This window comes from Prosopis cineraria, unplaced genomic scaffold (genome assembly GCF_029017545.1).
Source record: "Prosopis cineraria cultivar Desert tree isolate PC_DT_omini unplaced genomic scaffold, ASM2901754v1 PC7, whole genome shotgun sequence".
NCBI lineage: Eukaryota > Viridiplantae > Streptophyta > Magnoliopsida > Fabales > Fabaceae > Prosopis > Prosopis cineraria.
The window spans coordinates 28,044,033-28,071,286 of NW_026555338.1; the positions used below are offsets into that span (position 1 = coordinate 28,044,033).

The following is a 27,254-nucleotide window of genomic DNA, read 5'->3' on the forward strand; positions in this document are numbered from 1 at the left end:
CAACTGGCATTAGATCTCATCTATGATCGCTTAAGTATAATGTTTCGAGCATGTGTAAATGCAAAAAATGTCTTTAGAAAATTATCCTTATTGGACCTCATAATATTCAAATTTAATCTAATTAAATAGCTATATGAAAAAGAAGTAATCTATAGATTTGAATGTCTAATTTACAACTAATATTTATAATTATTTAAATTAATATTTTATAACTATCAGTAAATTAGTCTTATCCAAGTGTTGTTCTTATTGCTAATTATTTATTCCTCATATTTTTTTAAATATTTTGATTGTATATCTTATAGAGAGAGAGAGTAGCTTATTAGTTTAAAAAACCAAAAAAATGATACTCAATTTGATACTAGACTAGAATATATTGTATTACCCAAAAAAAAATTGTATCACAAACAGATTCACACATAAATTGTAATATATATATATATATATATATTCCATCTGTTAAAAATTATAAAGCATTTTTAAAGGGTTGAATGTTAAAAATAAAGTATTTTTAGTCTTTCAAGATATAATCATCATCTTTTTTTTAAATATTCTTATTGAATAAATCACTTTATATTTAGTTTAAAATAAATATTTTATTAAATAGAGATAAATATGAAAAGATATGATTAGTTTGAAGATAAGTAACTATTTTATTGGGATGAGATTTAATTAATGGGAGTATATATCTACAACAAAACTAATAAGATAACTTTTTTTATATAAATAATAGTAAACAGGATTATTCAGATATTTACATTTATTTATCGTCCAGCATAATTGTATGAAAATATGTCAATTTTTAATCATTATTAATTAATAAAAAACTTGAAAAACAATCAAATTAATAATAAATAATGTTTTTTTAAAGATTTATTGAAGTGTAAGCCCTCAAGGCATGAGCTACCCATTACTCCCTCTCAACTATTTAGAAATCATGGTCTAAAAATATAAAGCATTATATAATTTTTATAATTGATTTTTTTAAAAATATGCAAACTTTTCTTTAATTTTGAAATAGTTCCATAGAATCTCCTCACATTTAAAAGTTTAAAATTAGCCTTTCTAAATTTTTATTTTTTTTACTATAGACTTTCTTTTTTTACTTTTTAATATTCTTTCCGTTAAAAAATGTAAAAAAATTTAGGGATTAAATGTTAGAAAATGTAAAATATTTTTAATCTTTCAAAGTATAATTATTATCTTTTTTTAAGTGTCCCTATTAAATAAATTATTTATATTTATTTTAGGATGAAACATCCTATTAAATAGAAATAAATATAAAAAGATAGGACTAATTTGAAGATAAATAATTATTTTATTGAGAGATAAAATTTAGTTAAAAATATTTTATATTTTTTAATGAAGAAAGTATCTTACTAACTGAAGTTGTCATATCATATTAAAAAAAAAAGATATATAAGAATTTATAAGGTATTCAATGAAAGCTAATAATAATAGAAAAATATGAATAAATTTTTTATAAAATTATTATTAACTTACTTTAAATGCCACATAAATTATTGAGTGCTTTTTTTTAATATGACATAATTATTTCTATTAATAAGATAATTAAAAAAAATAACAAGAAAGTTCATGATAAAAAAAAATTAGAGGTATTAATTTTAAACTTTTAAATATAAAGATTTCCGTGCAACTGTTTTAAAGTTTTAAAAAAAATTATATACTTTAGCCTTGTTTTTCCAAATATACAATACAATTACTTCATTTATTATTATTTTTAAAAGTGATACATTAAGATTTTAATTATTATTAATAAAGTATTTATACAAAATATTTAGCTAGAATATAATTAGGAAATGTGAAAAATAAACAAATAGAGATTAAAATTCCACTTCAATAACTCGATAATTATGACTGAGTTTTGTCTTTTTCGGAGGCCAACGCCCCTTCGTTAATCTTGCATTTGAAACGTAGTTTAAATACACTGCATGTACTGAAACCCAAAACAGAGCTTCATCAGCTTTGCCACTCCACAAACATCAACTTCCCAAATGCAAATTTAGAACCCTCATCTTCATCTTCACCGTACTCCCAAGAAGAAGAAGAAGAACAAAACATAGAGAGCCATGAGAAGATCCACTCTCTGTTGCATCCCCTTCTTCCTTTCCTTCGTCTGGTACGGTTCCACTCTGTCCAGTGCATCCTCTGACCTCGATGCTCTGCTCAAGCTCAAAGCTTCCCTCAAGAGACCAAACGCTTCACCTTCAGCCATGGAGGATTGGAAACCCTCTCCTTCTCCCTCTGCTCACTGTGGCTTCTCCGGAGTCTCCTGTGACGACTATTCCCGGGTTGTCTCTTTGAATGTTTCGTTCCATCCTCTGTTTGGCTCTATTCCGCCGGAGATCGGTCTTCTGGACAAGCTGGTCAATCTAACCCTTTCACAAGACAACCTAACTGGCGGTCTTCCCAAAGAGCTCGCCAAACTTACTTCTCTGCAAGTCCTCAATGTCTCACACAACGCCTTGAACGGAGACTTCCCTAGCGAGATCACACTCAACATGCCGGAGCTTGAGATTCTAGACGTTTATGATAACAGCTTCAACGGCTCGTTACCGGAGGAGGTTGTGAAACTGAAGAAACTGAAGCAGCTCTGGCTAGCCGGGAATTACTTTTCGGGCGAGATACCGGAGAGTTATTCAGAGTTTGAGAGCTTGGAAATTCTGCGGCTGAACATGAACAACCTTGGAGGGAAAATCCCGGCGAGTTTAGCGAAATTGAAGAAGCTCAGGCAATTGCATTTGGGGTACAGTAATGCCTACCAAGGAGGTATTCCACCGGAGCTGGGCACGACGAGTTCGCTTGAACTAATTGATTTATCGTACTGTAATTTATCCGGCGAGATTCCACCGAGCTTGGGCAATTTGAAGAAGGTGAATAGTCTGTTTCTGCAGCAGAACAATCTCACCGGAGAAATCCCACCTGAACTCTCAGGCATGATTAGCCTCATGTCGCTGGATTTATCCGCCAACAGCCTCACCGGAGAGATACCCTCCAGTTTTTCGGAATTAAGGAACCTAACTTTGATCAATCTGTACGAGAACAAGCTTCGTGGCTCTATCCCATCATTCATCGGCGACCTTCTTCATTTGGAAGTTCTTCAAGTTTGGGAGAACGATTTCTCGTTCATCTTGCCGGAAAATCTGGGCACGAACGGGAAATTCAAGATGCTTGACGTTGCCGGTAATCATTTCACCGGGATGGTTCCGAAGGATTTGTGTAAAGGAGGAAGGTTAGAGATTTTCATTCTCATGAACAATTCCTTCTACGGTCCAATTCCTGAGCAGTTGGGTGAGTGTAAATCTCTGAAGAAAGTTCGAATTTCTAATAATTTCCTCAACGGTTCGATTCCTTCTGGGTTTTTCAATCTTCCTTCTGTGTCGATGATCGACCTCAGTAACAACATGTTCTCCGGCGAGCTTCCGTCGGACATGTCCGGCGAAGTTCTCGGGATTTTGACGCTTTCGAATAACTTATTCACCGGAAAAATCCCTCCGGCGATCGGAAACCTCCGGAGCTTGCAGAGTCTCTTACTAGACATGAACCAATTCGTTGGTGAGATTCCCGAGGAAATGTTCAACCTGCCGATGCTGACGAAGATGAACATGAGCTTCAACAACCTCACGGGTCCAATTCCAGATTCCATAACTCACTGTGCTTCCTTAACGGCCGTGGATCTCAGCCGGAACAAGCTCGCTGGAGAAATCCCCAGAGGAATCAATAACATAACAGTCCTAAGCATTCTCAACCTCTCATCGAACCACCTAACAGGTTCAATTCCAGACGAAATCCGTTACATGGTGAGCCTGACCACACTCGATCTCTCCAACAACAATCTGGAAGGCAGAATCCCCACCGGCGGCCAATTCAGCGTCTTCTCAGGCGAGAGCTTCGCCGGGAACACCAAACTTTGCTTCCCACAAGATCACTCCTGCAAACCCCACAAGCCTCTCAAATCCATCAAAATCATAGTCATCACAATCTCCCTCCTCACCACCATCCTCGTCGTCCTCATCACAATCTACGCACTCAGAAAACGAAAGCACCACAAATCCATGACCTGGAAGCTCACCTTGTTCCATCGTCTAAACTTCAAAGCCGACGACGTCCTCGAATGCTTGAAGGAAGAGAACATAATCGGAAAAGGCGGGGCAGGGATCGTGTACAGAGGGTCCACCAGAGATGGCAACGACGTGGCCATCAAGAGACTAGTGGGTCAGGGAAGGAGCGGCCGGAACGATTACGGGTTCAAGGCGGAGATAGAGACGTTAGGGAGGATCAGACACAGAAACATAGTGAGGCTGTTAGGGTACGTATCGAACAAGGACACCAACTTGCTGGTTTATGAGTATATGAGCAATGGAAGCTTAGGGGAATGGCTTCATGGCGCGAAAGGAGGCCATTTGCAGTGGGAAGCAAGATACAAGATCGCCGTCGAGGCGGCGAAGGGACTGTGTTATCTTCATCATGATTGCTCGCCGGGGATCATACACAGGGACGTGAAGTCGAATAATATATTGTTGGATGCATATTTTGAAGCTCATGTTGCAGATTTTGGATTGGCTAAGTTTCTTCTTGATCCTGGAGCTTCTCAGTCTATGTCCTCCATTGCTGGTTCATACGGCTACATCGCTCCAGGTTCTGGTTCTGTTTCTCCTCTCTTTCTAACTACCTATAACTAACTACGATTCTTTTAATACTCGTAATATTTAATTTGGATCACAAATCATTATATTCTGTGAAATTTGTCTTATAGAGTTTGGAGTTTAGAGAACTAGAGAAAACAAATTACAGGTAAAAAAACAAACGACTAGATTCTATATTTACACTTTTACTTTTCATGTTTCATCTCTCTTTTCAAATTTTATGAGAATTTTTAATCTCTATTTTTTTTTTACAAGAGGTACGTTGGATATTAAATTTGTCATTTACTTTAATTTTAATTTGAATTTATTTCTTCTTTTCCTATTATTTCACTTCAAAAGTATTTTTTTGATTTTTTATATCTAAGAATGTCAAGAAATTTATTATATGAGATTGCAATCTTCTGAAATTAAGATATATGAATTTCAGTGAAGTTTGTGTCTTTCAAAAAAGTAAGAAAATATTTTTATAAAAAATAATAAAATAATAAAAATGTTAAAAAATTCAAAAAAAAAATTCACACATCTCAAAACTTCAAAGAGAATTTAAATCTCATTATATGATACGCATGTATATAGCATAGAGGCACAAAGCGAATTTCCAAGAGGTCAATATATATGAATTTCGTACTTCACATATATTCAGATTTCATTTGTCTAAATATGTATATTTAAAATGAGTCAAATAATAAAATTTAGATGCTCGATTAAATGAGCTCATACAGTTTAACATATTTATCAAAGAAGTATCATAATTTTGTCAGATATTTCAAAGTAAATACTTATTTTTAATTGAATTAAATATTGAACTTCATCCATTTTAAATGCACATAAAAACATACTAAAATTCAATTATTATTTTCATCATAAAGCCACATATTTTGCAACAGATAAATGGTCTTCATTTCCAGGCAAAGCCTTCTGAGACAACAAGTTAGAAACACTACAAAAATTTAAAAAAAAAAAACAACGGTTATTCAGTAAATATATCTCATCTGCATATTCAACATCCATAGCTCTTCTCACAGCTTCTTCTTCTTCTTCTTCTTCTTGTGGTTCTCGAATGGTGTTGCAGAGTACGCATACACACTGAAAGTGGACGAGAAGAGCGACGTGTACAGCTTCGGAGTGGTGCTGCTGGAGCTGATAGTGGGGAGGAAACCGGTGGGCGAGTTTGGCGACGGCGTCGACATCGTTGGGTGGGTGAAGAACACGACGTCGGAGCTGGCTCCGTCGCCGTCGGACACGGCGATGGTGATGGCCGTTGTGGACCCGAGGCTCACTGGATATCCTCTCACAGGAGTGATTCATATGTTCAAGATAGCCATGATGTGCGTGGAAGAGAAAGGCACTTCCAGACCCACCATGAGAGAAGTCGTTCATATGCTCACCAATATTAATCCTCCTCCTCAGTCTCCTCCCAATCTGATTCACCTCTAAAAATATCATATAAGCTCTATAATTAATAAAACCCTATACTTTTATAAATCACCAGTTTTAGTTTTCAGTCCGAGATTATTGAGAAGATCATATTTTCGGTTTTTCTCTGATCTATCTCACTTATCATCGTGTGCCACGTCATCACGAGGTGTGACGTTTACGTGGCACGATGAAAATGGTGAATTAAATCTTCTTAGTAAAATTAGACTGAAAATTATTGTCTTATTTTGCATGGAATCCATGCACAACCTAAGCTTTTGTTCGTGACTAGTGAATAAACGCAGGGGAAATTTTAAAGAAAAAATGAAATGTAATCATTATGTGGAAGTAGAAGATATATAAATATATATATATATATATATATTGTCTTGTTGTTTCTTTCTTTTTTTTCTTTGTGATGTGGTTGAATTTTGGTGTAATTATATATGTAAGTTTGCTCAAGTCAAAATCAATCAAAATATGTATATATAGAACTTAAGTGAGGAATGGTTGATTATGTTTTTCTGTGATTTTGTTCCCTAATTCCTTTTTTCATTTATGTATGTGGTACTTTTTTTGCAGAACTTATTTAAGAATTCTGAAAGTTAGAAGGATGAAATTATAATGTAATGAATATTTTGTGCCTAATAATATATATTGTCTATTTTACAATCTTTTTGTTGAGACCACCTTTGAGCGGGGATTCGAATTTATTAATGCATGTATTCAAGGTGTCTTGATCCGTTTTCATTCAAGAGCTTAGCATCTTTCTCTTCTCATACATAACTAAGTTTTACTTAAAAATATTTAATATATATTCTAAAAAAAAAAAAAAAACACACACACACACACACATTAAAGTTAGGAATACGGGCGGACCTGACCCTTAAGGGCTTGAGCCCTAAAGCTCGGTTTCCTATTTTGAACCCTGTTTTTCAAGCCCGGCTCTTATGTGAAGGGCTTAGGGCTGGGCCCGTAAGCCCTTTTTAAAAAAAATAAAATTAAACATTATAAATTAATTAAAATATTCTAAAATTAAAAAATAAAATTCTCATAATTTTTAAAAAATTAAACAACACACATTTAGAAGTCTAATAATAAAATTTAAATCTTGGTTAAAAAATAATTCATTTTTTATAAATATACAAACATAATAATTATATAAAAATAAAAAATATCAAAAATTTTATACTATACACTAATATTTATTAAATTATATTAAATTAATTTTAGAAGAAATTAAAATTAATAATAATATAATGTGTGTAGGATCAGGTGAGCAGGTCATTAACTTTAAACATGTGTTTCACCAAAGAAAATAATAATAATAATAATAATAATATAACAGGGCTTGAAGGGCTACCCGAACCCAAGCCCTTTTTTACAAGGCTTATCAGGGCCAAGCTTTCAAGCCCGATTACTTTAAAAAAAATTATTTTAAAAGCCCGAACCCTTATTTAAACAGGACCTCCAAGCCCGGCCCTCCAGGCCTGGCCCTTATTCCCGACTCTGGCACACATAATGATTTTTTTTCAATGGATCAAATTAAAATAAGTGAATTTAATTTTTATCCATTACTTACTCAGTATTTTTTTTTTTAGCCAGCCTTACCCCAGTTTGCATTCATAACTATTACTAGCAATTGCATCAATGGAAATTAGGTTCAACAAAAAAGACTAATCTCTTACAATATAATGAATTAAGGTTTAAATTTGTGCTCAAAGATGTGTTCATATTTAGTGACTAACTATGCTTTGAATAAAATTGTCTTCAATAAAAAGATACATGTGAGCAATAAAAAAAACTACTAGCTTTTGTACATTGATAATTTAATTTTTAAGCTTATATTTGAATTAAAAATTCACTTATTTTAATTTAATCGAATATAACTGCCGTAAGAATATAAATTTATTAAGTATATAGGAGCTTTCCTTTTATTTGGGTTAGTTTAAATTCCTGTAGAGAGAATATCATGAAATTAAATTGAGACACAATCTGTTAAACCTGACAAGTGGAGCCACAAATGAAATTCTTATTAATTAATTAATTACCGTGAAATGGAAGAATAGTGGACAAAGAAATGACAAAAGAAAATCTGTGTTAAAATTTGCCATTAACTTAATGGAGAATGCTATTGGGGAAAATAGGAAGATTTATAATTTATAAATGTAGAAGAAATGATTGACAAAACACCCGCAAGGAGACAGGGCATAAACTGAGATTTGAAATAAGTTTGATAATTTCATCAATCATGCATAAACTTGTTTCACATCTTAGAGGTTATGATCATTATAATAATATTAGTTAGTGGACACGAACAATATTATATTGTTTCTGTCTCCTTGTAATTATGGTAATAAATGATTACTTATATAAGTGCTATATAGTTTGGCAAGTTAGTTCACACACTTACCACGTAAAATGACAAGAATAGTAAAAAGGTCAAGCATAGATTCTACACTTTCCTTTTTTTTATAAAATTACAAATATTAATAAAATTTATTAAATATAATTTTTTAATCTTATTTAAAAATTATTTTTTAATATTTTTATTGGAATCAAGGAAAACCTTAAATTAATTTCATTAACTATCTACAAATTCAATAAATTTTTAATTTTATTTCTATTAAATAGATATAATTTAAAATTAAAATATTATATTATTTAATAATATTTTTAACGTTTAATAAGGATAAAGATTAATATAATAATCATTGATAAGCTTTGTAAATATAATCAAAACAAATACACTTTCTTTTCTCTTTAAATAAGACCAAAGGAGTAGTTTACAATATTAATTTTTTTATAAAATTCCAAAAATACTCTTCATAAATACGAAAGAGGGAAGAAAAATATATCATCACTAAAAAAAAACCCCCTTTTTCTAAACATTTTATATTTTGAATTGCCAAATTATCTTAAAAAATGTCTTATAAAATAGGACATAGAGGAAGTATTACGATGGACAAGTATTTATATTCACTCTTTCTAATAAAATTTTTAATATATTTAATTTAGACTATTATTATTAATCAGTAAATAATTTGAAAATTTCAAAATATTCAATAACAATATTTTTTCATACACAAGCAAATAGGTATATTGGCAAAAGTTGTAAGCTGTAAGATGTGTCAACGTATTGAGAAGTCAAGTGTGGGTAGGCTTAATTTGATGTGAAAATTATTAGCGAAGTCTCTCTATCATGTTTAATAACTTTAACTACTAATTATCGTGTGTAGCATAATAATTATATGATCACATAATATACATACATACATACATATATACTAGGTTTTAATATCTTAACGGTTGGATAATTTTTTACAAAGAATATATCGTGTTCAATTAAGTCATTTATATGTCATGCTATTATTAAGAGATTATTCTCTTTTATATATTTTGATTAAGACTCAGTGACATAAAGATTGGTTTTAAATTCTGTCACATAAGTTATTAATTGGTTACCAAGTTTCATAAAAGTTACCCTAAAAAAGAAACCAACGGCAAGGATATCTCTTATACATATCCTTCCATATGTGATAATATTTACTAATTATTGAAATTATTCTTCCTTAATCAAATACTCTTTCAGGCCTTTAACGAAAAGAGGGATTCAAAGAAGAATCAGCTTCACCATCACAAAAGAAATTAAACCAGTTGATTTTCATACTTTTATTGGAAACCTTCCTAGAATTCAGAATTACATACAAATGTTTATTGGTTGTTATTTAATTACCTTAGTAATCAAGATTGCGTTCATAGCAAAATGAGAAAAAATAAATAAATTATATGCTTTATTTAAATTATTATATTTTTTAATTAATTTAAATGTCTTAAGAAAAATAAACTAAATGACTATTCATATATGTCATATATTAAGTATAAAAAAGTAAATTGAATATACAGTCCAACAATATTCATTCAGAAAAAGAAGGAAGCTAATTATAATACATACAATTTCTTTTCAAAAAAAGTCTAATTTGAAGTTTATTTATACTAAAATGCTTTCTACTAACTTAATTTATAGTATTTTTCAATAAAAAAACAAATTAAAATATATTTTTAAATAAAAATATATGACTTTAATAAACTTTAATAAATGAGTCTAAGTTAGGAAAATAAAAATATTTTATAGTCCAAATTTTTTTTAAAAAAATGTCATCATTGCAAATTTTTTTAACGGTGTATGTATACAAGATGACAAGTGCCTTCCAATTCCCATACAATGAAAGCATTGTTGAACGATAAGAATTAATTTCTTTTTGCGCATTCCATACAATTTATGTGATTATATTTTAATGGGTAAAGGTGTATTTTTACCTTTGAAATATTTCTCAAGGAACACTCAATATCCTAACATTTTTGTTAAAATAATTTTACCCTTAAACTTATTAAAATGGAGCATTTTTGCTCATTCCATCAAATTTTCTAACGGTCAATATTTGATGTTAATGTTAAAATTTTAATAGAAAGAATAAAAATATTTCGTTTTAATAACTTTAAAGGCAAAATTAATTCAATAATAATGTTAGTGTATTGAGTGCTTCTCAAAAAATACTTTAAAGACAGAAATACACTTTAGTCCTATTTTAATATTGTCTTATTTAAAATTCCCACCATATATATTTTATACACACATGTTACGTGTGTGCTGATCATATTTACACCCTTCAGTCTTCATCATATATACATTTCAATTCCTATACATGTACTCCCTCTGGTCTACTTTATTGATCATCTTTTAAAAAGGTGAAGTGGTCCACTTTATAAGTCATTTGATTGATAGTGATATTTTGTTTCAAATAAAATGTTTAAACTACCCTTAAAAAGTAAGAGAGAGAGAAACAGAAAAATAATATTATATAGTTTATTTATTTTTTTATAATTTTACTAAATTTTATTCTTTATACTTTTGTTATATTGGTATTGATGAGATTGGTAAAAATGACTTATAAATAGAACCAAAGGGAGTACTCATCTTTTGATTTTTATTATAAAGCACTTTTAACCATCTCATCAAAACTAAGAAGAGGTAATTAAATCATTAAATTTATAGGAAAATAGAATAAACTTTCAATTTTATCCCTGTTTAAATGAAAAAATTTTAAATTTACATTACATTCTCTCTCATGTATAGTTAATGAGTTTAAATAGAGGTAACATTAAAAAGGATAAAGAGGCAAAAATATTTACAAAGTGATCAGTTAGGGGCACCCGGTATCATAAAGTGAAAAAAAAAAGATAAAAATACTCATAACGTTGAATGAGTGAGTGAAAAAGTGACTAAATCATTAATTTTGACCTAACGTCATTAACTTTGACCATTAAATACTGACTGTGCATGTCACGTGTCAGTTTTTGCTGATGTGAACTAATAAAGGGATAAAAATACCCACAAAGTCAATGGCCATGAGCAAAAATACCCATAATATTATCAAAGTTGGTGCAGAAGTGACCAATCCATCAAATTCCTTAAATGTTGACTGTTTAGCTGATACTTAAGCAAAAGTTGATCATTTTTTTACTGACATGAACAAAAAATATTTTCAAATGAAATTTTCTAAAAGTTAATCGATTATTGTATGAATATCATGTGAAAAAATATTATTCTAACCAAATATCAAATTATATCACTTGTTTCTTTATAGTAGTGACGAAAATCATTTAAAAATTTTGAACTTATCATAAATAAAATTGTTTAAGGTTGTGATAATGTTCTTAAGATAGGGTAATGTGGGAGGTGTGTTCAGTCTTGATCTTTGATTGTGTACAACCTATCTCACTATGTTAAATCTTAGGTTTTACAAACAAGAAAAATAAGTAGAGAGGGAAAATGAAGGGGACGAGATATATGGTGATGTAAAGAAAATCATGTGGCATGGATTTTACATGGATTGATCACTATTGTATCACTAAAGTAACATTATAAGTACTAACATGATAATTGATCAACATCCGTAAAAATCATCTGGAAATATTTTATATCTATATCAGTAAAAAAATAGTTAACTTTTGCTTATGTGGCAATTAAACGGTCAACATTTGAGAAATTTGATGAATTGGTCACTTATACACTAACTCTAGTAACGTTATGGGTATTTTTGCTCTTAACCAATGACTTTATGATTATTTTTGCCTCTTTATTAGTTTGTGTTAGTAAAGACTGACACGTGGCATGCACAATTAATATTTAACGGTCAAAGTTAACGACGTTAGATCAAAGTTAATGGTTTGATTACTTTTACATCTATTCATATAACGTTATGAATATTTTTACCCTTTTTTTACTTTAGAATATTAGATGCTTTTGGTTGACTACTCTGTAGGTATTTTTGCCACTTTATTCTATTAAAAAATTTAATTAATACCTTACTGAGAGCTTCATATTAAGAACTAATGAATTCTTCGAAAAGGCGCTTTATAATAAGGACCAGAAGGAGTAAGGAGTATAAAGACTTGTGAACACTTAAAGTTATATGGGAATTAATATATAGGAAAGAGTCCCACGTGATAAAATTGAGCTAAAGAAAAGGCAGGGAGAAAGATAATTAAAAATTTTGAAAGAAATTAATATAAAATAGGGATCTATTTTATAATTAAAATATTAAAATAATTTACAATTTAAACTTCTATGTTTACAACTAAGTTTGAAGGTCTTCATTTTACATAATCTTCTTGTAAGGTATTTTATTGTCATTATTCTCCCAAGGATATATATGTTAATTAAATAATAATAGAAGATTTATAAATTTATATGTTTCCTTCTAAATTCTTTCCACAATTTTCTGTGTAAGTTTTGGTTCCAAGCGTATAAATATGCGTACATAAAAAAACTTTCAATTTCTATTTCTTTTATTTATGTGTATATCAGTGGCTTGTACAGTGCCTTTTAACTCTTGGAAAAATATAGATCGGTCCTTTATAAAGAAGTTGGAGTTTGAGCATATGACTGTTTTCTTTTCATGTCGTCCCTGCTTTCGAATTCATACTTGTACATATCCTCTAAAATTAAGATCAATTGATTTAGGTAAAAAAATTTCATGTTTTTTATTTTATTATTTTTTATAAAATATAAAATATTCTTTTTATTTCTTAAAAACATTAATTTCATAAAATTCATGAGTTCCTAATTTTTGAGGATTTATTATCCTTGCACATCTTCGAGTCAGTATCATTAATTAATAATGGTTGTTTAATATTTTTATCATTTTTAGACTAAATTATAAAAAATATTCCTACACTTTGAATCACGTATAAATAATTTTTTTTAACTTTCAAAAATTAAAAATGAATTCTCGTAACCATCACGTCTATATGCGTACAACTCCAACCATTAACTATACACTCGACCTCTTAAACTTTATTTTTTTATAACAAATAAAAGGAAAAAAATAAAGTTTAAGAGGTAGAGTTATATATGAAAATAACCTCTTTTTTTTTGTGTGCATATAACTCAACTCAAACTTTGAGTTATATGAAATTATAAGTAATGAACAAAATTAATAATAGGGAAGTTCTGTATAAATGTCAGAGCTTAGGAGGGTTTATTATAAACTTTCAAATATTAGGAATGTTATTTATACATAGCTTTCAAAACTTTATTTTTAAAAAAGATAAGTACATTTTTTCCTTGTATTTCTTAAATTAATATATACTCTCTTCGTTTAAAAATATAAGGTATTTTTAACCGAATCTTACCCTTTAAAAAAATAATTACCTACTTTTAAACTAACTTCATCTTTTTATACTTATTCCTGTTAAATATCCTATAATAAATATAAAATTATCGGTACTTTTAGAAAAAAAGATAATGATTACACTTTAAAAGACTAAAAATATTTTATATTTTTTAATATTTAACTTTTAAAAAATATTTTATATTTTTAAATAAAAAGAATATATAATATTTTTGCCTGACATTCCCATGTCAGGCTTTTTTAATATAAAAAGTTGAAGCATATCTTGTCGATCACAAAAGAAATCTATAATTGACCTTTTACATATGAGAGAAACAGCACGCACAAGTGTATTGGATGTTATCCATAGAGCAGCAAAAGCACCAAAAAAGTTGTGTCCAATATATCTATATATCCTTCAAAAAGAATAAAAAAATAATTAGGCATAATAAAATTAAATCTGTTCACCAATGTTAAACTGAAAAAGGTGAGTAGATCTCGATTTTTATTAAATGCATATATAATATTTGTATAAGAAATAAATTCACATATACTAATTTAATAAAATTAATAATAACATAATCATAAATTAATAACATTATAACTTATAATTCTATAATAACTTGTTGAACATAGGTGAATATTGATTAAAGTAAGCATGAGTAAGCTATAGTTGTCGATGTATATCTTCCTTGAAAAATTGCTCCAAATCATGTGTGTGTGTGAAAGGTCCAAAAATAAATCTAGTTTTTAGAACAGTCTAATTTTTGAAATTTTAGATTTTTTTTAACCTTTTTTTTTTTTATATCAGGTTCAAGCTCGCTGATTCTACGAAAAATGTTCAGGTTTTCAATTTAACTCTTGTTTCTAGCTTAACGGTAACTTAATCTCGTTCCAACTTGACCCAACCATGAAAATGTTTTCTTCAATTCAAATTGAGCCGTTAATGAGTCTGATCAACATAGTTCAACTGGTTCGAGTGTTGGACCGAATTGTCTAGTACGGTTCTCAAAACAATGTTTTCCAATACAAATGTATACAGAAAGGAATAAACCCAAGAAATTAAAAGGACCAATCATTGAAGGTTTTAATGATCACTTTACAAATCGTTTCCACTATCTCCATATATTATTGCAGGGTTGAATCAATTGATAAGCATTCAACAATGTTTCTGGAAGACCTAGCTAGCTAGCTAGCTAGCCTGCATTGCCAATTTCCAATTCAATGAAATGAAAGCATTGTTGAACATATGCCATACATTTCTTTGTGGATCTGTCTCTCTTTGGGAATCTTAATTTTTATTTCCCCTTTTTTTATTAGACATATTGATATTAAAATGAATTTTTAAAAAAGTCATGTCTTCATGCTAGGACAAAAGGAGGGTCATGTCATTGAATTTCTTTTTTCTTTTTGTGTGGGATTAAGAGAATGATTTAAAGCACCAAAAGATTTTATTCTTTCGACAATTAGCTACTTTGCTTTAACAATTAATAGAATTGGAAATCTGAAATAAGGACTAAAGATAATTTAGTGAATTGGTATAAAAGGTTGTTACTTTCATTTCATGACTTGCAACCCTCAAGATAAAAATTTGTAAATGAGATTTGTTGATTTGTCAAACATATTATTACTTGAAAATATTTTCCTTCATAAATTAATGAATCTTACTTGAAAATTAGTATTTTGAGCATTGCAAATAAGGATATGAGAGTAGAAAATCACTGGAAGTAGTGATATGATTGACAAGTTTTTTCCTTATAAATTAGCGAATTTCATTGGCAAATTTTTGTTTAATGATCGTAAATTTATGGAATGAGAGTAGTAAATTTTTAGCTCATTAATTCACTGAACGATATTTGGTATTTATTTCAAACTTTCATATCTTTTGATCTCTACTTAAGTTTAATTCAAATTTTTGTCCTTTAATGTCACTTCCCCTCAAACAAAATTGACTTATTTAACTTACAAATTAAACGAGCTAATTCACAAGTTAAGTAAGTTCATCAATTTTATCCATCATAATTTTTTATTTTTAAGAAAGAATGTAAATTATCTAAATTTATTGAACAGATAGGATTAGTTCTATATGAGTCAAATTTTTGCTTAAGAAAATGACAAATCTGAATCTACACATATCCATGAACTACTTGTAAAAAAATACTGAACTTGATAATTTTTCCTCTGCAGAGTTATTCCCTTGAATATTGTTATTATTATTATTATTATTATCTTTTTATAAAAAAATGAAAAGAATAGTCTTTAAGGTCATAGAGAATATGAATATGTTCTGAAACATAGTGGGCGATGATGGAAAATATACATAATAATTTAAAAAAGAATATGTGCTATGCCTTTTTACCAGGAAACAACTTGGATGGTTCTGAGTTTATGCCAATAATCTACCATTTGCACTTTGAATCACTTTTCGTTCATTCAATGCTGAAATTAAGCTCTTTCAATGACACATGTAATGCTTAACAACCAAACTTCCCGATTAAAGATATATCCTACCCTTCATCAATTTTTTTAAACATAGATTAATTAAGTGTGAGAATCATTAGAATTAAGATAGGTTGTATAGTTTAAAATGTGATTATAAAATTACTTACTAATAAAATTCTAATATTAATACTCTCTCCATTTAAAAAAATGTAAAGTATTTTTTGATGGGTTGAATATTTAAAAATATAAGATATTTTTAATATTTTAAAATATAGTTAATGTATTTTTTTTCAAAAATTTTCTTAATAAATAAATCACTTTATATATATTTTTAAGTAAAAAAACCTTATTAAATAAGGGTAAATATAAAAATAAAATATTAATTTAAAGATATTTTATTAATTTATTAGGGGATGAAATAATTAAAGATATTTTATATTTTTTAATGAAGAGGATAATAAAATTTGAATTTTTGTTGTTATACAATATTACTTATATTCACTAACAATCCAGCACAATTGATAGATAGTTCAATATTTTAAGCATGTTACTGGTGATTTGATAGGCTGGTCCTACTTGAGCTAGTCGGATTGGGCATCATGTAAAGGTTAAACCTTCCCATGCCATGCCTAGCTCGAACATGCATAATGTGTGTGCAATTTTTTTTTAATTTTTGTTGTAAAAATTAATTATTTTATAATATTATTTTCCTTAGTATTTGAATTTTTTTTACTAACATAAATACCTTGGATTGTTTCAGTTTTTCTAAATTTTTTAAATTTAAATTGACTGTTTAACTTAATATTATGTAAAAATAATACATAATTGTTAAAATATATATATATATATATCATTTTTAAAAATTATTACTTTTAATCCTAATACTAGTTTTAAAAAATTTATTTTAAATAATTACAATTATATTTGTACTTATTAATAAAATTATTTCATATTTTTTAAAAATAATTTTTAAATTTTTTTCTGAGTTGGGGTGAATCCAGTACACCCCAGCCTGTATGCACTCATGTGCATGAAAAATATCATATTAAAAGAGTCAAAATTTACTTTTGTGATCTCTACATCACAAAAAGAATTACCTATATTCTTATCCATCACACACACATATTGTCTCTTTCTCAAAGTGCACATATCAGGATTATTAAGAGAAAGATACGCCATTAATTTCCAAAGGAATTATTTTAAAGCATGTGTTGCATGTTTATCCACCTTCCCTCTGTTTCATTATTCACTAATTCTATGAAGTGCCAAGTGTCTCAAGTAATTATACCAAAAGGTGAAAGGATTGATTAAGAAAATGTTTACTTCTTTATACAAATCAATTAATCGTGGAGGCAAGTTTTCAATAAAAAATATTATAAAACTAGAATATCTATTTTACAAATCGTGCAGAAGATTCAATTATAATTGAGAGCACTCGATTCAATTAATTGAGAGAATTGAATAAGTTTATTTTAAAGTTTTAAGTTTGAGTCTTATAATTTGCACTTGTATCAAATAAAATGCTAGAAGCATCTCAAGATACACATAAATGTGCGATGCCATTGTTGGGAAGAATGGCTTCACATATTAGGTTCGGATTAGTTTGAGAGAGTGATGATAATATTTCTAAATTATCTAGGATATATAGGAGGAGGGGGGAAGAAAAGAAAAATCAATCATACAATTTTTCTGATTTTTAATTCAATTTTAATTTTTAGATAAACTATAAGCTGACTTTTTTCTTCTTTATATATTTCAAAAATAAAAGAAATATTTACTAATTCGAATAAAATTTAAATTAACTATGTATTGTATTCATTATGAATAGATTTTCTAGGCTCTCAAGTGTTGGGAAACAATGAGAAATGAGTGGAGACTAGAATGTTGATCTACCTGAAGACCTTAAGGTAGGTCAGTTTACACTATGAAATTAAGTTGGGGAAGAAGCACTTTCCATTAATTTTCATGTTTGGAACTGTGAAACTTTCTCATTGCCTTATCACAAACTATTAATTTAATTTATCCTAAAACTGTTTCTAGTCATGCATTTAATGACTGTCAAAATTTGGTAGAAACTTTGTTAGAGTTGTTTTGACATATTTTTGAATTTATTTTATTATAAAAATTACACTGAAACATGTAAACCATAATATAATGATAAGAGTAATTTGAAAACTCATGAAGAATTTATACATGCAATAACTTATTTTAACAAAATTTCTAAATCTTGATGAGGTATTTGGAAGGATTTTTAAAAAGAACCAGGAGGGGAAGTGAATTTTTTTTTTATAGAACATAAAAACTAAATCAACAATTAAATGAAATTATAAAATTCAAAAATATGAATGTTCTTATTTCTTGCCAAGAAATAAGTAAATTAAATGAGCCATGAAGAGACAAATGAACACTTTATCGAAATTGAATTTCTTAAAAATCATGCTTCACATACTTACACATATCTTCATATAGATTTTGTCTATTTATATTCTATAAATTAGATTTACTTATTTAGAATATTTTTATACTAGAGAGGGGAGGGGGAGAGAGTAATTTTTTTAATTATATTTACAAGGCATATCAATGATATTTGGTAAAACATCATTTTAAGTTCCTGCACTTTATTCAAGTTTTGTTTTAGGACCTTAATTTTTTTTTTTGTGTGTGTGTGTTTCAGATCCCTACATTTTTATTTTTTGGTGTTCTAGATCCTTATAGTAAATCTTACATTGATTCAAAGTTATGTTAGATCCTTATAGTAAATCTTATATTAATTCAAAGTTATGTTTTCTTTTTATATTTTATCATAAGTTTCCCCATTAACACCCATTAAATATTGGTTGGAGAAAAATATGTTACCAATATATATATATATATATATATATTAATAACATATTAGGTGGAAGTCAGTTGTTCGGTCTCAATTGTCCTGGTCGTCGTTGTCGGTCAAGTCTCCTGGGAAGTTGGCTGTCTAGTCCTTATTGTCACGTCAGTCTAATCTTGGTGAAAGTTGGCTGTCTCATCTCGATCATCGCCAGTGCTACAATTCTAGTTGGCATTGACAGTCTAATCCAGGAAGAAGTTGGCCATTGAACCATCGACTTTGACTGGAAATGAATTACCAATGTCATCCAAGTTTTTTTAAATTCAAATATAGCATCTAAAATTTAAAATTTTACTTTATATCCAAATAAAGAATTTTAATATTATAATAAAAAATTTATATAATCCAAAAAAAAAAATTTAAAATATATGAATTTTAAATCTGAAATTTCAAATCTAAATTGCCAACTTAAATCCACCTATCCAAATGTAACATAATAGAATCACTAACCCTAGTTTTCTCAATTTTGTTAATTGTTTTTAGAGTAAAAGATGATCTAAATTAAGGAGAAGTGTATTGTCATTGCTGACTAAGAAGAGTCAAATGTTTCAACCTTCAGGACATGCTACTAAACCACATTTTCCTTTTATTGATTTAAAATAAGTTTCTTTGCATTATAGATATTAAGATAATTTATAATAAAATTTAACTTATGTTAATATTACTTACAATGCATATATTCTAATATTTATTAATAACAAAATTTGAATATTTTTATTTTTCATATAATATTAATTTTTATTCAAATGTAACTTGATTTTAAAATATGCAAGGAGAAAAAAAGAGTTAAAAAATATTGAACCTTCATTCATATATAAAACAAATCGAACAACACCACCTAAAAATTGAATCAAACTGACTTTAAAAATAAAAACCAATCAACTATCATTCTTTGTACAAACCAATTGATTTATGTTTCAATCCAAACCGAACCAAACTATAGCTTTAATCACCCATAACTACACGTTACTACATGATCTCGGCTTTTAGATTTTTTTTTTTTTTGGGGAATATTTCGGGTTCCGAAGAACATTACAGAACACCATTCTGATGCTAGGCGCACACACACGGCCTGATAATTTAGACACTCAAACAGTTAGCTCAGCTGTGAACTGTGATAAAGATGACTAACGATGATGATGCTTCTGACCATCTTATAAAGCAAATCAAGCTTGCAAACTTTCGGCACAAATTCAGTCATGTTAATGCAGAAATAATCGATCTCTTGAATTACTTTGGCAAGCCCTACGCAAGATAAAAAATATCGTTTCACTGTCCCTTCATTGCTTCTTGGACCCAAATGTGAACTCAGATTGCACGTAAAGCAGCAAAACTGGTTGCTACCTTCAACGACGAGGCGCATGAATGACTTAATACAGGTAAGGTATTAGTAGGAGGACGGAAAGCTGATTCAGGAGTATTGCTACTATTTAAAGTAAACATGAAGCACCTGTAAATACTTGAAATTTGAAAAGGAAAAAAAGCAAGCTTGGAAACAAGAGCAAATATTGGCACAGTCAAACGCTAATCTAAGATACTTGGGTCTTCTCCTCAGCAGCTGTCTCAAAGGTCTCCCCGGCAACAAGATCCGGGACCTCATCGTCATCCTCCTCTTGCTCGGCGTTTGCACCAGCACCTGCTGCTTCAGGAGCCTGCTTCTGGAACTGCTCTGCTAGCTTTTTCAGATTTTCCAGGTTGTCTGGTCCTGCATTGTTTTTCAAGGGAAGAAACTCAGTATGCAGGAAAAAAATAAAAAAGAAAAGTTGTGTAACTGAGATGACATTGAGGCAAATACCTAATTGGTGGATAATGTTCGGGAGTATATCCTGCAACTCTGCAAGAGAGAAATCACACGTCAAATGTTAAGTGCAAATCTAGCTTTGAGTTATTTTAAGAATAGGGAGCACTTTAAATTCCAGAATATTCCAATAGTGTGCCGGAAAATTCCTTGATGCACTCCAAATTTCATGAGTTCAGTCAGATAGTAGTATATCTTATTATAGCCTTAATGAAAGATGCTTACTCTTTGTTTGAGGAGCGCCGCTAACAACCCAGGTATTAGCAGCAATTGACGCTTGAACTGAACAAAACAAATTAACAATTCAGTCCACACTCAATTTTGTTAAGAATTAAGACGTAAAAAATACACATCTCAAATTGACATTATAGCCAACACTCAATTTCATCAACATGAAAACAAAATACACAGCACCAATTGACATTACCTTTAGGGTTTAGAAACTGGATAACTACATCATCCTTGAAGATGTTAACTTCTTCAATTGCAGGGATAGCATTCACCCCTATTCTTTTCAAGGTGCTCTGAAGCCTTTTGTCATCTGTAGTAGTTGTCTTGTGGACGGCCTTCTTCTTTCTGTAATTTTCAGAATTCATTACGTCATTGTTAAAATTAAACTCAAAACAACTCAATGTAATAGTTGAAGATATATTCCAAAATGTCTGAAACAAAATACAACAAAACAAAATTGGGAAGAAAAAGGCATGATGCTGAATTTGGTTGTATAGATGCTAACTTCTGTGGAAAGTGCAACATTTAAAAATGATACAGAGAAGAAACATGCAAAAATGAATTCTTTTTTTCTTTTGGGTAGAAAAATGGATCCTTATTTGGTTCAGAGAAATTCTAGAACTACATCAATGGAAAGGTGACATAAACCAAAACATCAAATAGAAAAGAGCATCTGCAGCAATCTATCTGGTATCTACTAAACCTAACATCAAATGAATGAAAATCACCAGATGGGTACATGCACATACCTTCTCATGGTACCCTTCCCACCAGTTCGAACTGAACCGGCCATCTTCATCAACTTTTCCCTATTCATCTGCGTAGATGTAAAATGTCAGAACAAAAGATTCATCATTTAAAACTAAGCTTCAATGCAGACCGCCAAATATCAATGAAAAATATGAGACCTATCTGAAGCACCAAAAGCAAACGATAGGATCACTTGTATCCAAAATCCAAAAAAAAAAAGGGTCAAATTTTTCTTCTCTCTTTTTCATAACATCTTGCTTTATCATGCATAGGCCAAGAATCCAGATATCAGAAAGGCCATGAACAAGCCTCTCGCAGAATACATTATACACACAATTACAAAGGGGGAAAAAAGGATAATAGAGGTGATCATCCTTGACTAAAATACAGCACTAAGTTTGCAGCAAAAGATTGAGTCTAATTTTAAACCCTAAAGGTTCGATAGAAACCTAAAATAAAAAGATTTTTTTCATAAAGCCTCCTCAGTTCAGGTCTCCAATAATTTTCCGCACTGAGCAACTCAGAAGAACGAAAGTTATTTTTATTCATCCTTGGAGGCAATGTAGACACCCATGATTGGAAAATTCTTGATGACAAATATTAAAAGCGTCAATGTCTCATTTTCTCAATGAAGCAATCAAACCCCGCAACTAATCAGGCATCAATCATAAATCACATTACCTATGCTCAAATCTCTCACAGAACGCATTATTCCTTAAATTCCCTAGCTACAAGCACTTAAATGACACTCCAGAGAAAAAAGTGATTCTTCCATAACAACTTTACCAATTCAATCCCTTAGACATGAGCTAAGAAAAAATGACTCCAAGATCCAAGATAATGAAACTTGACTTCATCAAAGAACAAATCAAATAGAATCCAGGAAGATTTAACTTGGCGTAATCAATCATATCAAACACCCCTAAAAATCAACACGAAAATCACATCAACTCATACGAATAGGATTTATCAATCCCTTAAAACCAATATTCGCCCCCGAAACAGAAAAAAGAATTATAAAATAGATGCTAACATAATCGCAAACCCACACCCTACAGAAAATGAATTTAGCGATGACCACAATAAATCGCAGGAAATGATAGTCATATGATGAAAACCTGAAAGAGAAAGTATTGCTAGACTGATGTAGACAAGTGGCAAACATGTTACCTTCGCTAAATTTCTTTGACCTTCGAGGTCTCAAACAAGGGGGAACCTTAGTTCGCAGACCAGGAGTAAAATGGAAGACCAAAAGAAACAAGAAGATAAGGACTCCCTTTTATATCAAGACTCTCAAAAACCCTACATTTATTTACTGTCTCAATCAATGTTCAGAAAACCTTCATCGTCGTTGGGTCGGGTAGATTGAAATCCGATTCCATTAAGAAACCCAGTTTAGTTTCAATGAAAAAAAAAACGGAGGCCCAAACGGTTTTTTAGTTATACACAAAAATGCGTCGTTTGTCTGCGCAGCAAGCCCTTTCTTTCTTTTTTTATTTGAACTATAAATAAAAAATACTGAATGATTATATCGCTTATGCATATTACTTCTCAGTTCTTGGAACTTTTATTTCTTAAAACCAGTTTTGAATATGAAATATATCAGAAGAAACAAAGTAAAAAAAAAATTATGACTCTCGTTGTTTAGGAAAATAAAATCAGAAAATGAAATCAAATAGGATAAGGCTTTGATGGAAACACTATAGTTGTATCAGAAGAATTATTACAACATCTTATCTAAACTAATCTAAATCCCCACTTTGTAAAACTGTTTTTATCAACGATAGTTTTATGAATATCTAGGGGATGTCTTTAACATATCTATATATCTAATAAATCTCAATGACTATAAGCTGCTTAAAAAAACTATAAGAGGCTCATGAAAAGCTCCTCTCTTGAGTTACTATTCAATTGAACAGCGTCAGATTCTTCAACCTTTTCAGCTTGCATTGAACTTTGTACTTTCTCATCCTAATAAAAAAGTTCCCTCTTTTTTCATTCTTTAAATTTCAAAACTACCTTTTTTCTCAAAAAAAAAAAAAAACGGATGATGATGATAGTCTCAAGCTTGGTGTGTGCTCATATGCTTTACTCTCCTATTTAATCACGCAATAGAGGTAGCTCTGAGTGAAATCGCGTGAAATATTGAGGGCATAGATATTAATTACACAAATCTTAATCACTCTAAAGGTTGCTCTTTTGAAATCAATTTCCATTACGCTCGTGCCCTTGCTTTCATTCTCAGGACAACTCAAATCTCTCTTTCTCCATTGTGATCATTAATTTTGGCTCTAACCTTCTTAGTCCATTGTCATTGGTGCCTGTGATTGGACCCTCAAATTGGATGAGCAAGTTTGCTCTTTGTTCTTTTGGTAAACTTCCACTATTCCTAATTCCTCTCAATGATTTCCCTTCTTTCTTTGTGGTTTTGTTTGTTCCCTTCCTATCCCAATCCCTCTTTTGATTTAGGGAGAGAGATTTTGGTCCTAAGTCCTTGTCCATGTAATCGAGCTGCTTCCCAGCAAAGGTAGTACATGGAGACCTAGGTTTGGGACCATTTCAAAACCCAAATTGGAGTTCTTCGCTTCGATCCTCATCCTAAATGAAAAAGCTTCAATCTAATGCCTCAGAAGTGTTATGTGTGTGTCAAAAGTCCCACATTGCTTTAAGTGAAGAACTCTCCTAATATATAAATACTAAGGAATGAAATGGGCTAGTAAAATGGGCTTAGAGGAGAAGTGGGCTTATATGCATGAGACAGGCTAATTCAAAGCAATTTCGGTAAATTAGTTGATTCACCCTTCCTGTGCGTGAGTTCAAGAGGCACTGGTTTTCTTTTACTAGATTATTTTTACAAAATAAATAAATTATTTTTGGCTTACCTGGAAAACCTCAAATTTTTTCTGTTTAAATTTGAATTTGGAGCCTTTGTAGTTTTTGGTATTAAATCACTTCTTAAAACCAATTTTGTTAGTTAATTTCTTAAACGCCATTGCCTACTAATGGCTCCAAATTAATGTGTTTTACGTCCATATAACCCTCAAGAACTTAAACATGTTTTACATTTGTGTAACCAATGCATAATGGGATTTAATCCGGAATTATGAGCCCAATGTCTTCCTTTAACCTATATATAGACATGGATGCAGACAGGATCAGGGCCAGCCTCTTGAGCTTTCGGGGCATTCTTCTCCTCCTCTTTTACATTCATCTGAGTTTTTCTATTAGTGTTGTTGTTTTGTGCCCTTGCATTATGCAGAAAGTGCTTATTTAATTCTAAAAAACTGTCAATCCGTCATCTCGATGTGTCGAAATAGTTTTTAAGGACAGTGTCCTTCTGGGCACAACTCAAGCAGTTCGTGATTTATGTCCATACCACCAATAAGAAGTTGAGAAACTTATGGGTATGGTATTTGTTCCATAGCCATCTAGCTTTCATTTGTTTTTGTGGGTAACCCCCTGACTCAGATTGATGCGATATTCATTATTGCTTGGAGGAAAAAGGCATTTGCAGTCGCCCTCTAATTTATCGTCACTCTTCAACTTTGATGACATCATCAATGAAGCCAGTTGGAAGGAGAAAAGGCAGGCTTTGCCTCAAAACAATAGGAAAGAAGAAGAGGTGAGTTTATCTTGAATATTAGTGATTTTCTTTTCCCCCCTCAATCTTGACCCTTTCTCTTTGATTTTTCATTAATCACATTGCTACTTCATAGCATCATCGTCTTTCTCAACAATTTTGATTTCTCGTGATTCAGATTAGCCTTATGCCATACATCCGAGTGATCTGTTACTGGTTATTTGGTTAAATTAGGTGATGGTATAATTTCCTAAAAACCAAAGAAACAACACATGATGTCTAAATTATTTGCGGAAGCTAAATATAGAGCTTTGAGTTTGGATGTCTCAAAAGTCATTTGAATTATAAGTCTGCTTAAGGATTTGAACATTGCTTATGTTCAACCAGTAAGTGTTTATTGTGATAGTTAAGCAACTATACATATTGCTAACAACCCTGTTTTCCACGAGAGGACAAAACACATAAAAAGTGGACTATTATTTTGTCAAAGAAAAGATAAGGGAAAAGATCATTCACTTGCATCATGTTCTTTAGGACAACAAGAAGCTAATTTTCTCACAAGGGCACCAGGTAGAAAGGCACATGAATATCTTTTAGATGAGTTGAGTACCATAGATTTTTATGGCCCAACTTGAAGGGGAGTGTGGAAAATAAGAAATAAAGAAATAGAATTAATTAAATGTAAATAGATTTAATTAGTTTTACGGGTTTAAGTGTCATTTACTTTGAATTTTATTTTCGTGTGTAAGTTCTGCTATTCTATATACTTTGTATTTTGCCTTTGATGAGTTTATGGAAGAGTTATTCATTTTATTGAGATGTGGTGTGCAATCTTTCCTCAAAAACAGAGTCTATATGACTCATATTCAAATACTTAACACTTACTATTTCGGTTTTTTTATAAATTATTTTTATCAATTTCATCAATATCAATGAAAAAAAGGAATAAAAGTGTGAAGAATTTTAAATATACTTTTATATTCAAAAAATAATATCATGTTACTTTTTCTTACTTATGAAGGGTAATTTTAGAAATACTTTTTAAATATTATTTTAAAAGTTACACCGTGACTTATAAATAAGATCAAATAGGCAGAGATGGAGCCAGAAATTTTTATTAAGGGGATGAGATGATAGAGTATATATGATAATTTAAAAAATTATATATATATATATATATATCACCAACATAATATAAATATTTCAACATATATATTTATATTCAATTTTATACATATATAACAACATATATTTTAAGTTTTGCTCATTAATTTTTTATGGTATAAACATAATTAGTTATTATGTCTATGATAAATGTTTTAGCAATTTTCTTCTCAATATAAATTATCATTAAATTGGTGAAAATTTTATTATTCCCATGACAATTAAATAATTTAAATACATCATTGGAATCTAAAGTCTTGTTCAATACAATAAACTCTATTACTTACTTATTAAATTTACTATTTAATTCTTTTAATTAATAATCGTATCAAATAGATATATCAATGAATTAATAATGCTTAATTGTCATTAAATCTTTACATCAATGAGATCAAATTATATTATAGTAAAAATCATTCATATCATAAATTTTAATAGCTTGATTATTTAAAAAAGTAATTTTTTTCTAGAAGAACATTTTCATCAAACCTCTTAACTTTTGGATGAGTGATTTTATGATAAATATCAAGCATATATCATTCAATATATCTTAAAATTTTTGTTACAATGTTTAACAAAGTTTGTTAATAATAATTATCATAATTTATTTCATTAAATATAAAATGAAAGCAAAATAAAATGACACTAA

At 29.8% G+C, this 27,254-nt stretch overlaps 2 protein-coding genes and 1 non-coding gene across 3 annotated transcripts; 1 reads left to right on the forward strand and 2 right to left on the reverse strand.

Annotated features, from left to right (window-relative positions):
- Positions 1–1,964: 1,964 nt before the first annotated feature.
- Positions 1,965–6,608, forward strand: LOC129315755 (leucine-rich repeat receptor-like kinase protein HAR1). The gene is made up of 2 exons (XM_054959765.1): positions 1,965–4,659; positions 5,740–6,608. The coding sequence occupies exons 1-2, from the start codon at positions 2,091–2,093 to the stop codon at positions 6,102–6,104; spliced, it is 2,934 nt and encodes a 977-aa protein (XP_054815740.1). The 5' UTR covers positions 1,965–2,090; the 3' UTR covers positions 6,105–6,608.
- Positions 6,609–20,284: 13,676 nt separating this feature from the next.
- On the reverse strand, positions 20,285–23,122 carry LOC129315149 (nascent polypeptide-associated complex subunit beta-like). The gene is made up of 6 exons (XM_054958710.1): positions 23,032–23,122; positions 21,861–21,928; positions 21,308–21,456; positions 21,106–21,162; positions 20,878–20,916; positions 20,285–20,787 (listed from the first exon to the last, which is right to left on the reverse strand). The coding sequence occupies exons 2-6, from the start codon at positions 21,926–21,928 to the stop codon at positions 20,612–20,614; spliced, it is 489 nt and encodes a 162-aa protein (XP_054814685.1). The 5' UTR covers positions 23,032–23,122; the 3' UTR covers positions 20,285–20,611.
- LOC129316917 (small nucleolar RNA Z159/U59) lies at positions 22,338–22,420 on the reverse strand. The gene has a single exon (XR_008594843.1). It is a non-coding gene; the product is annotated as a small nucleolar RNA Z159/U59 (small nucleolar RNA).
- Positions 23,123–27,254: the final 4,132 nt, after the last annotated feature.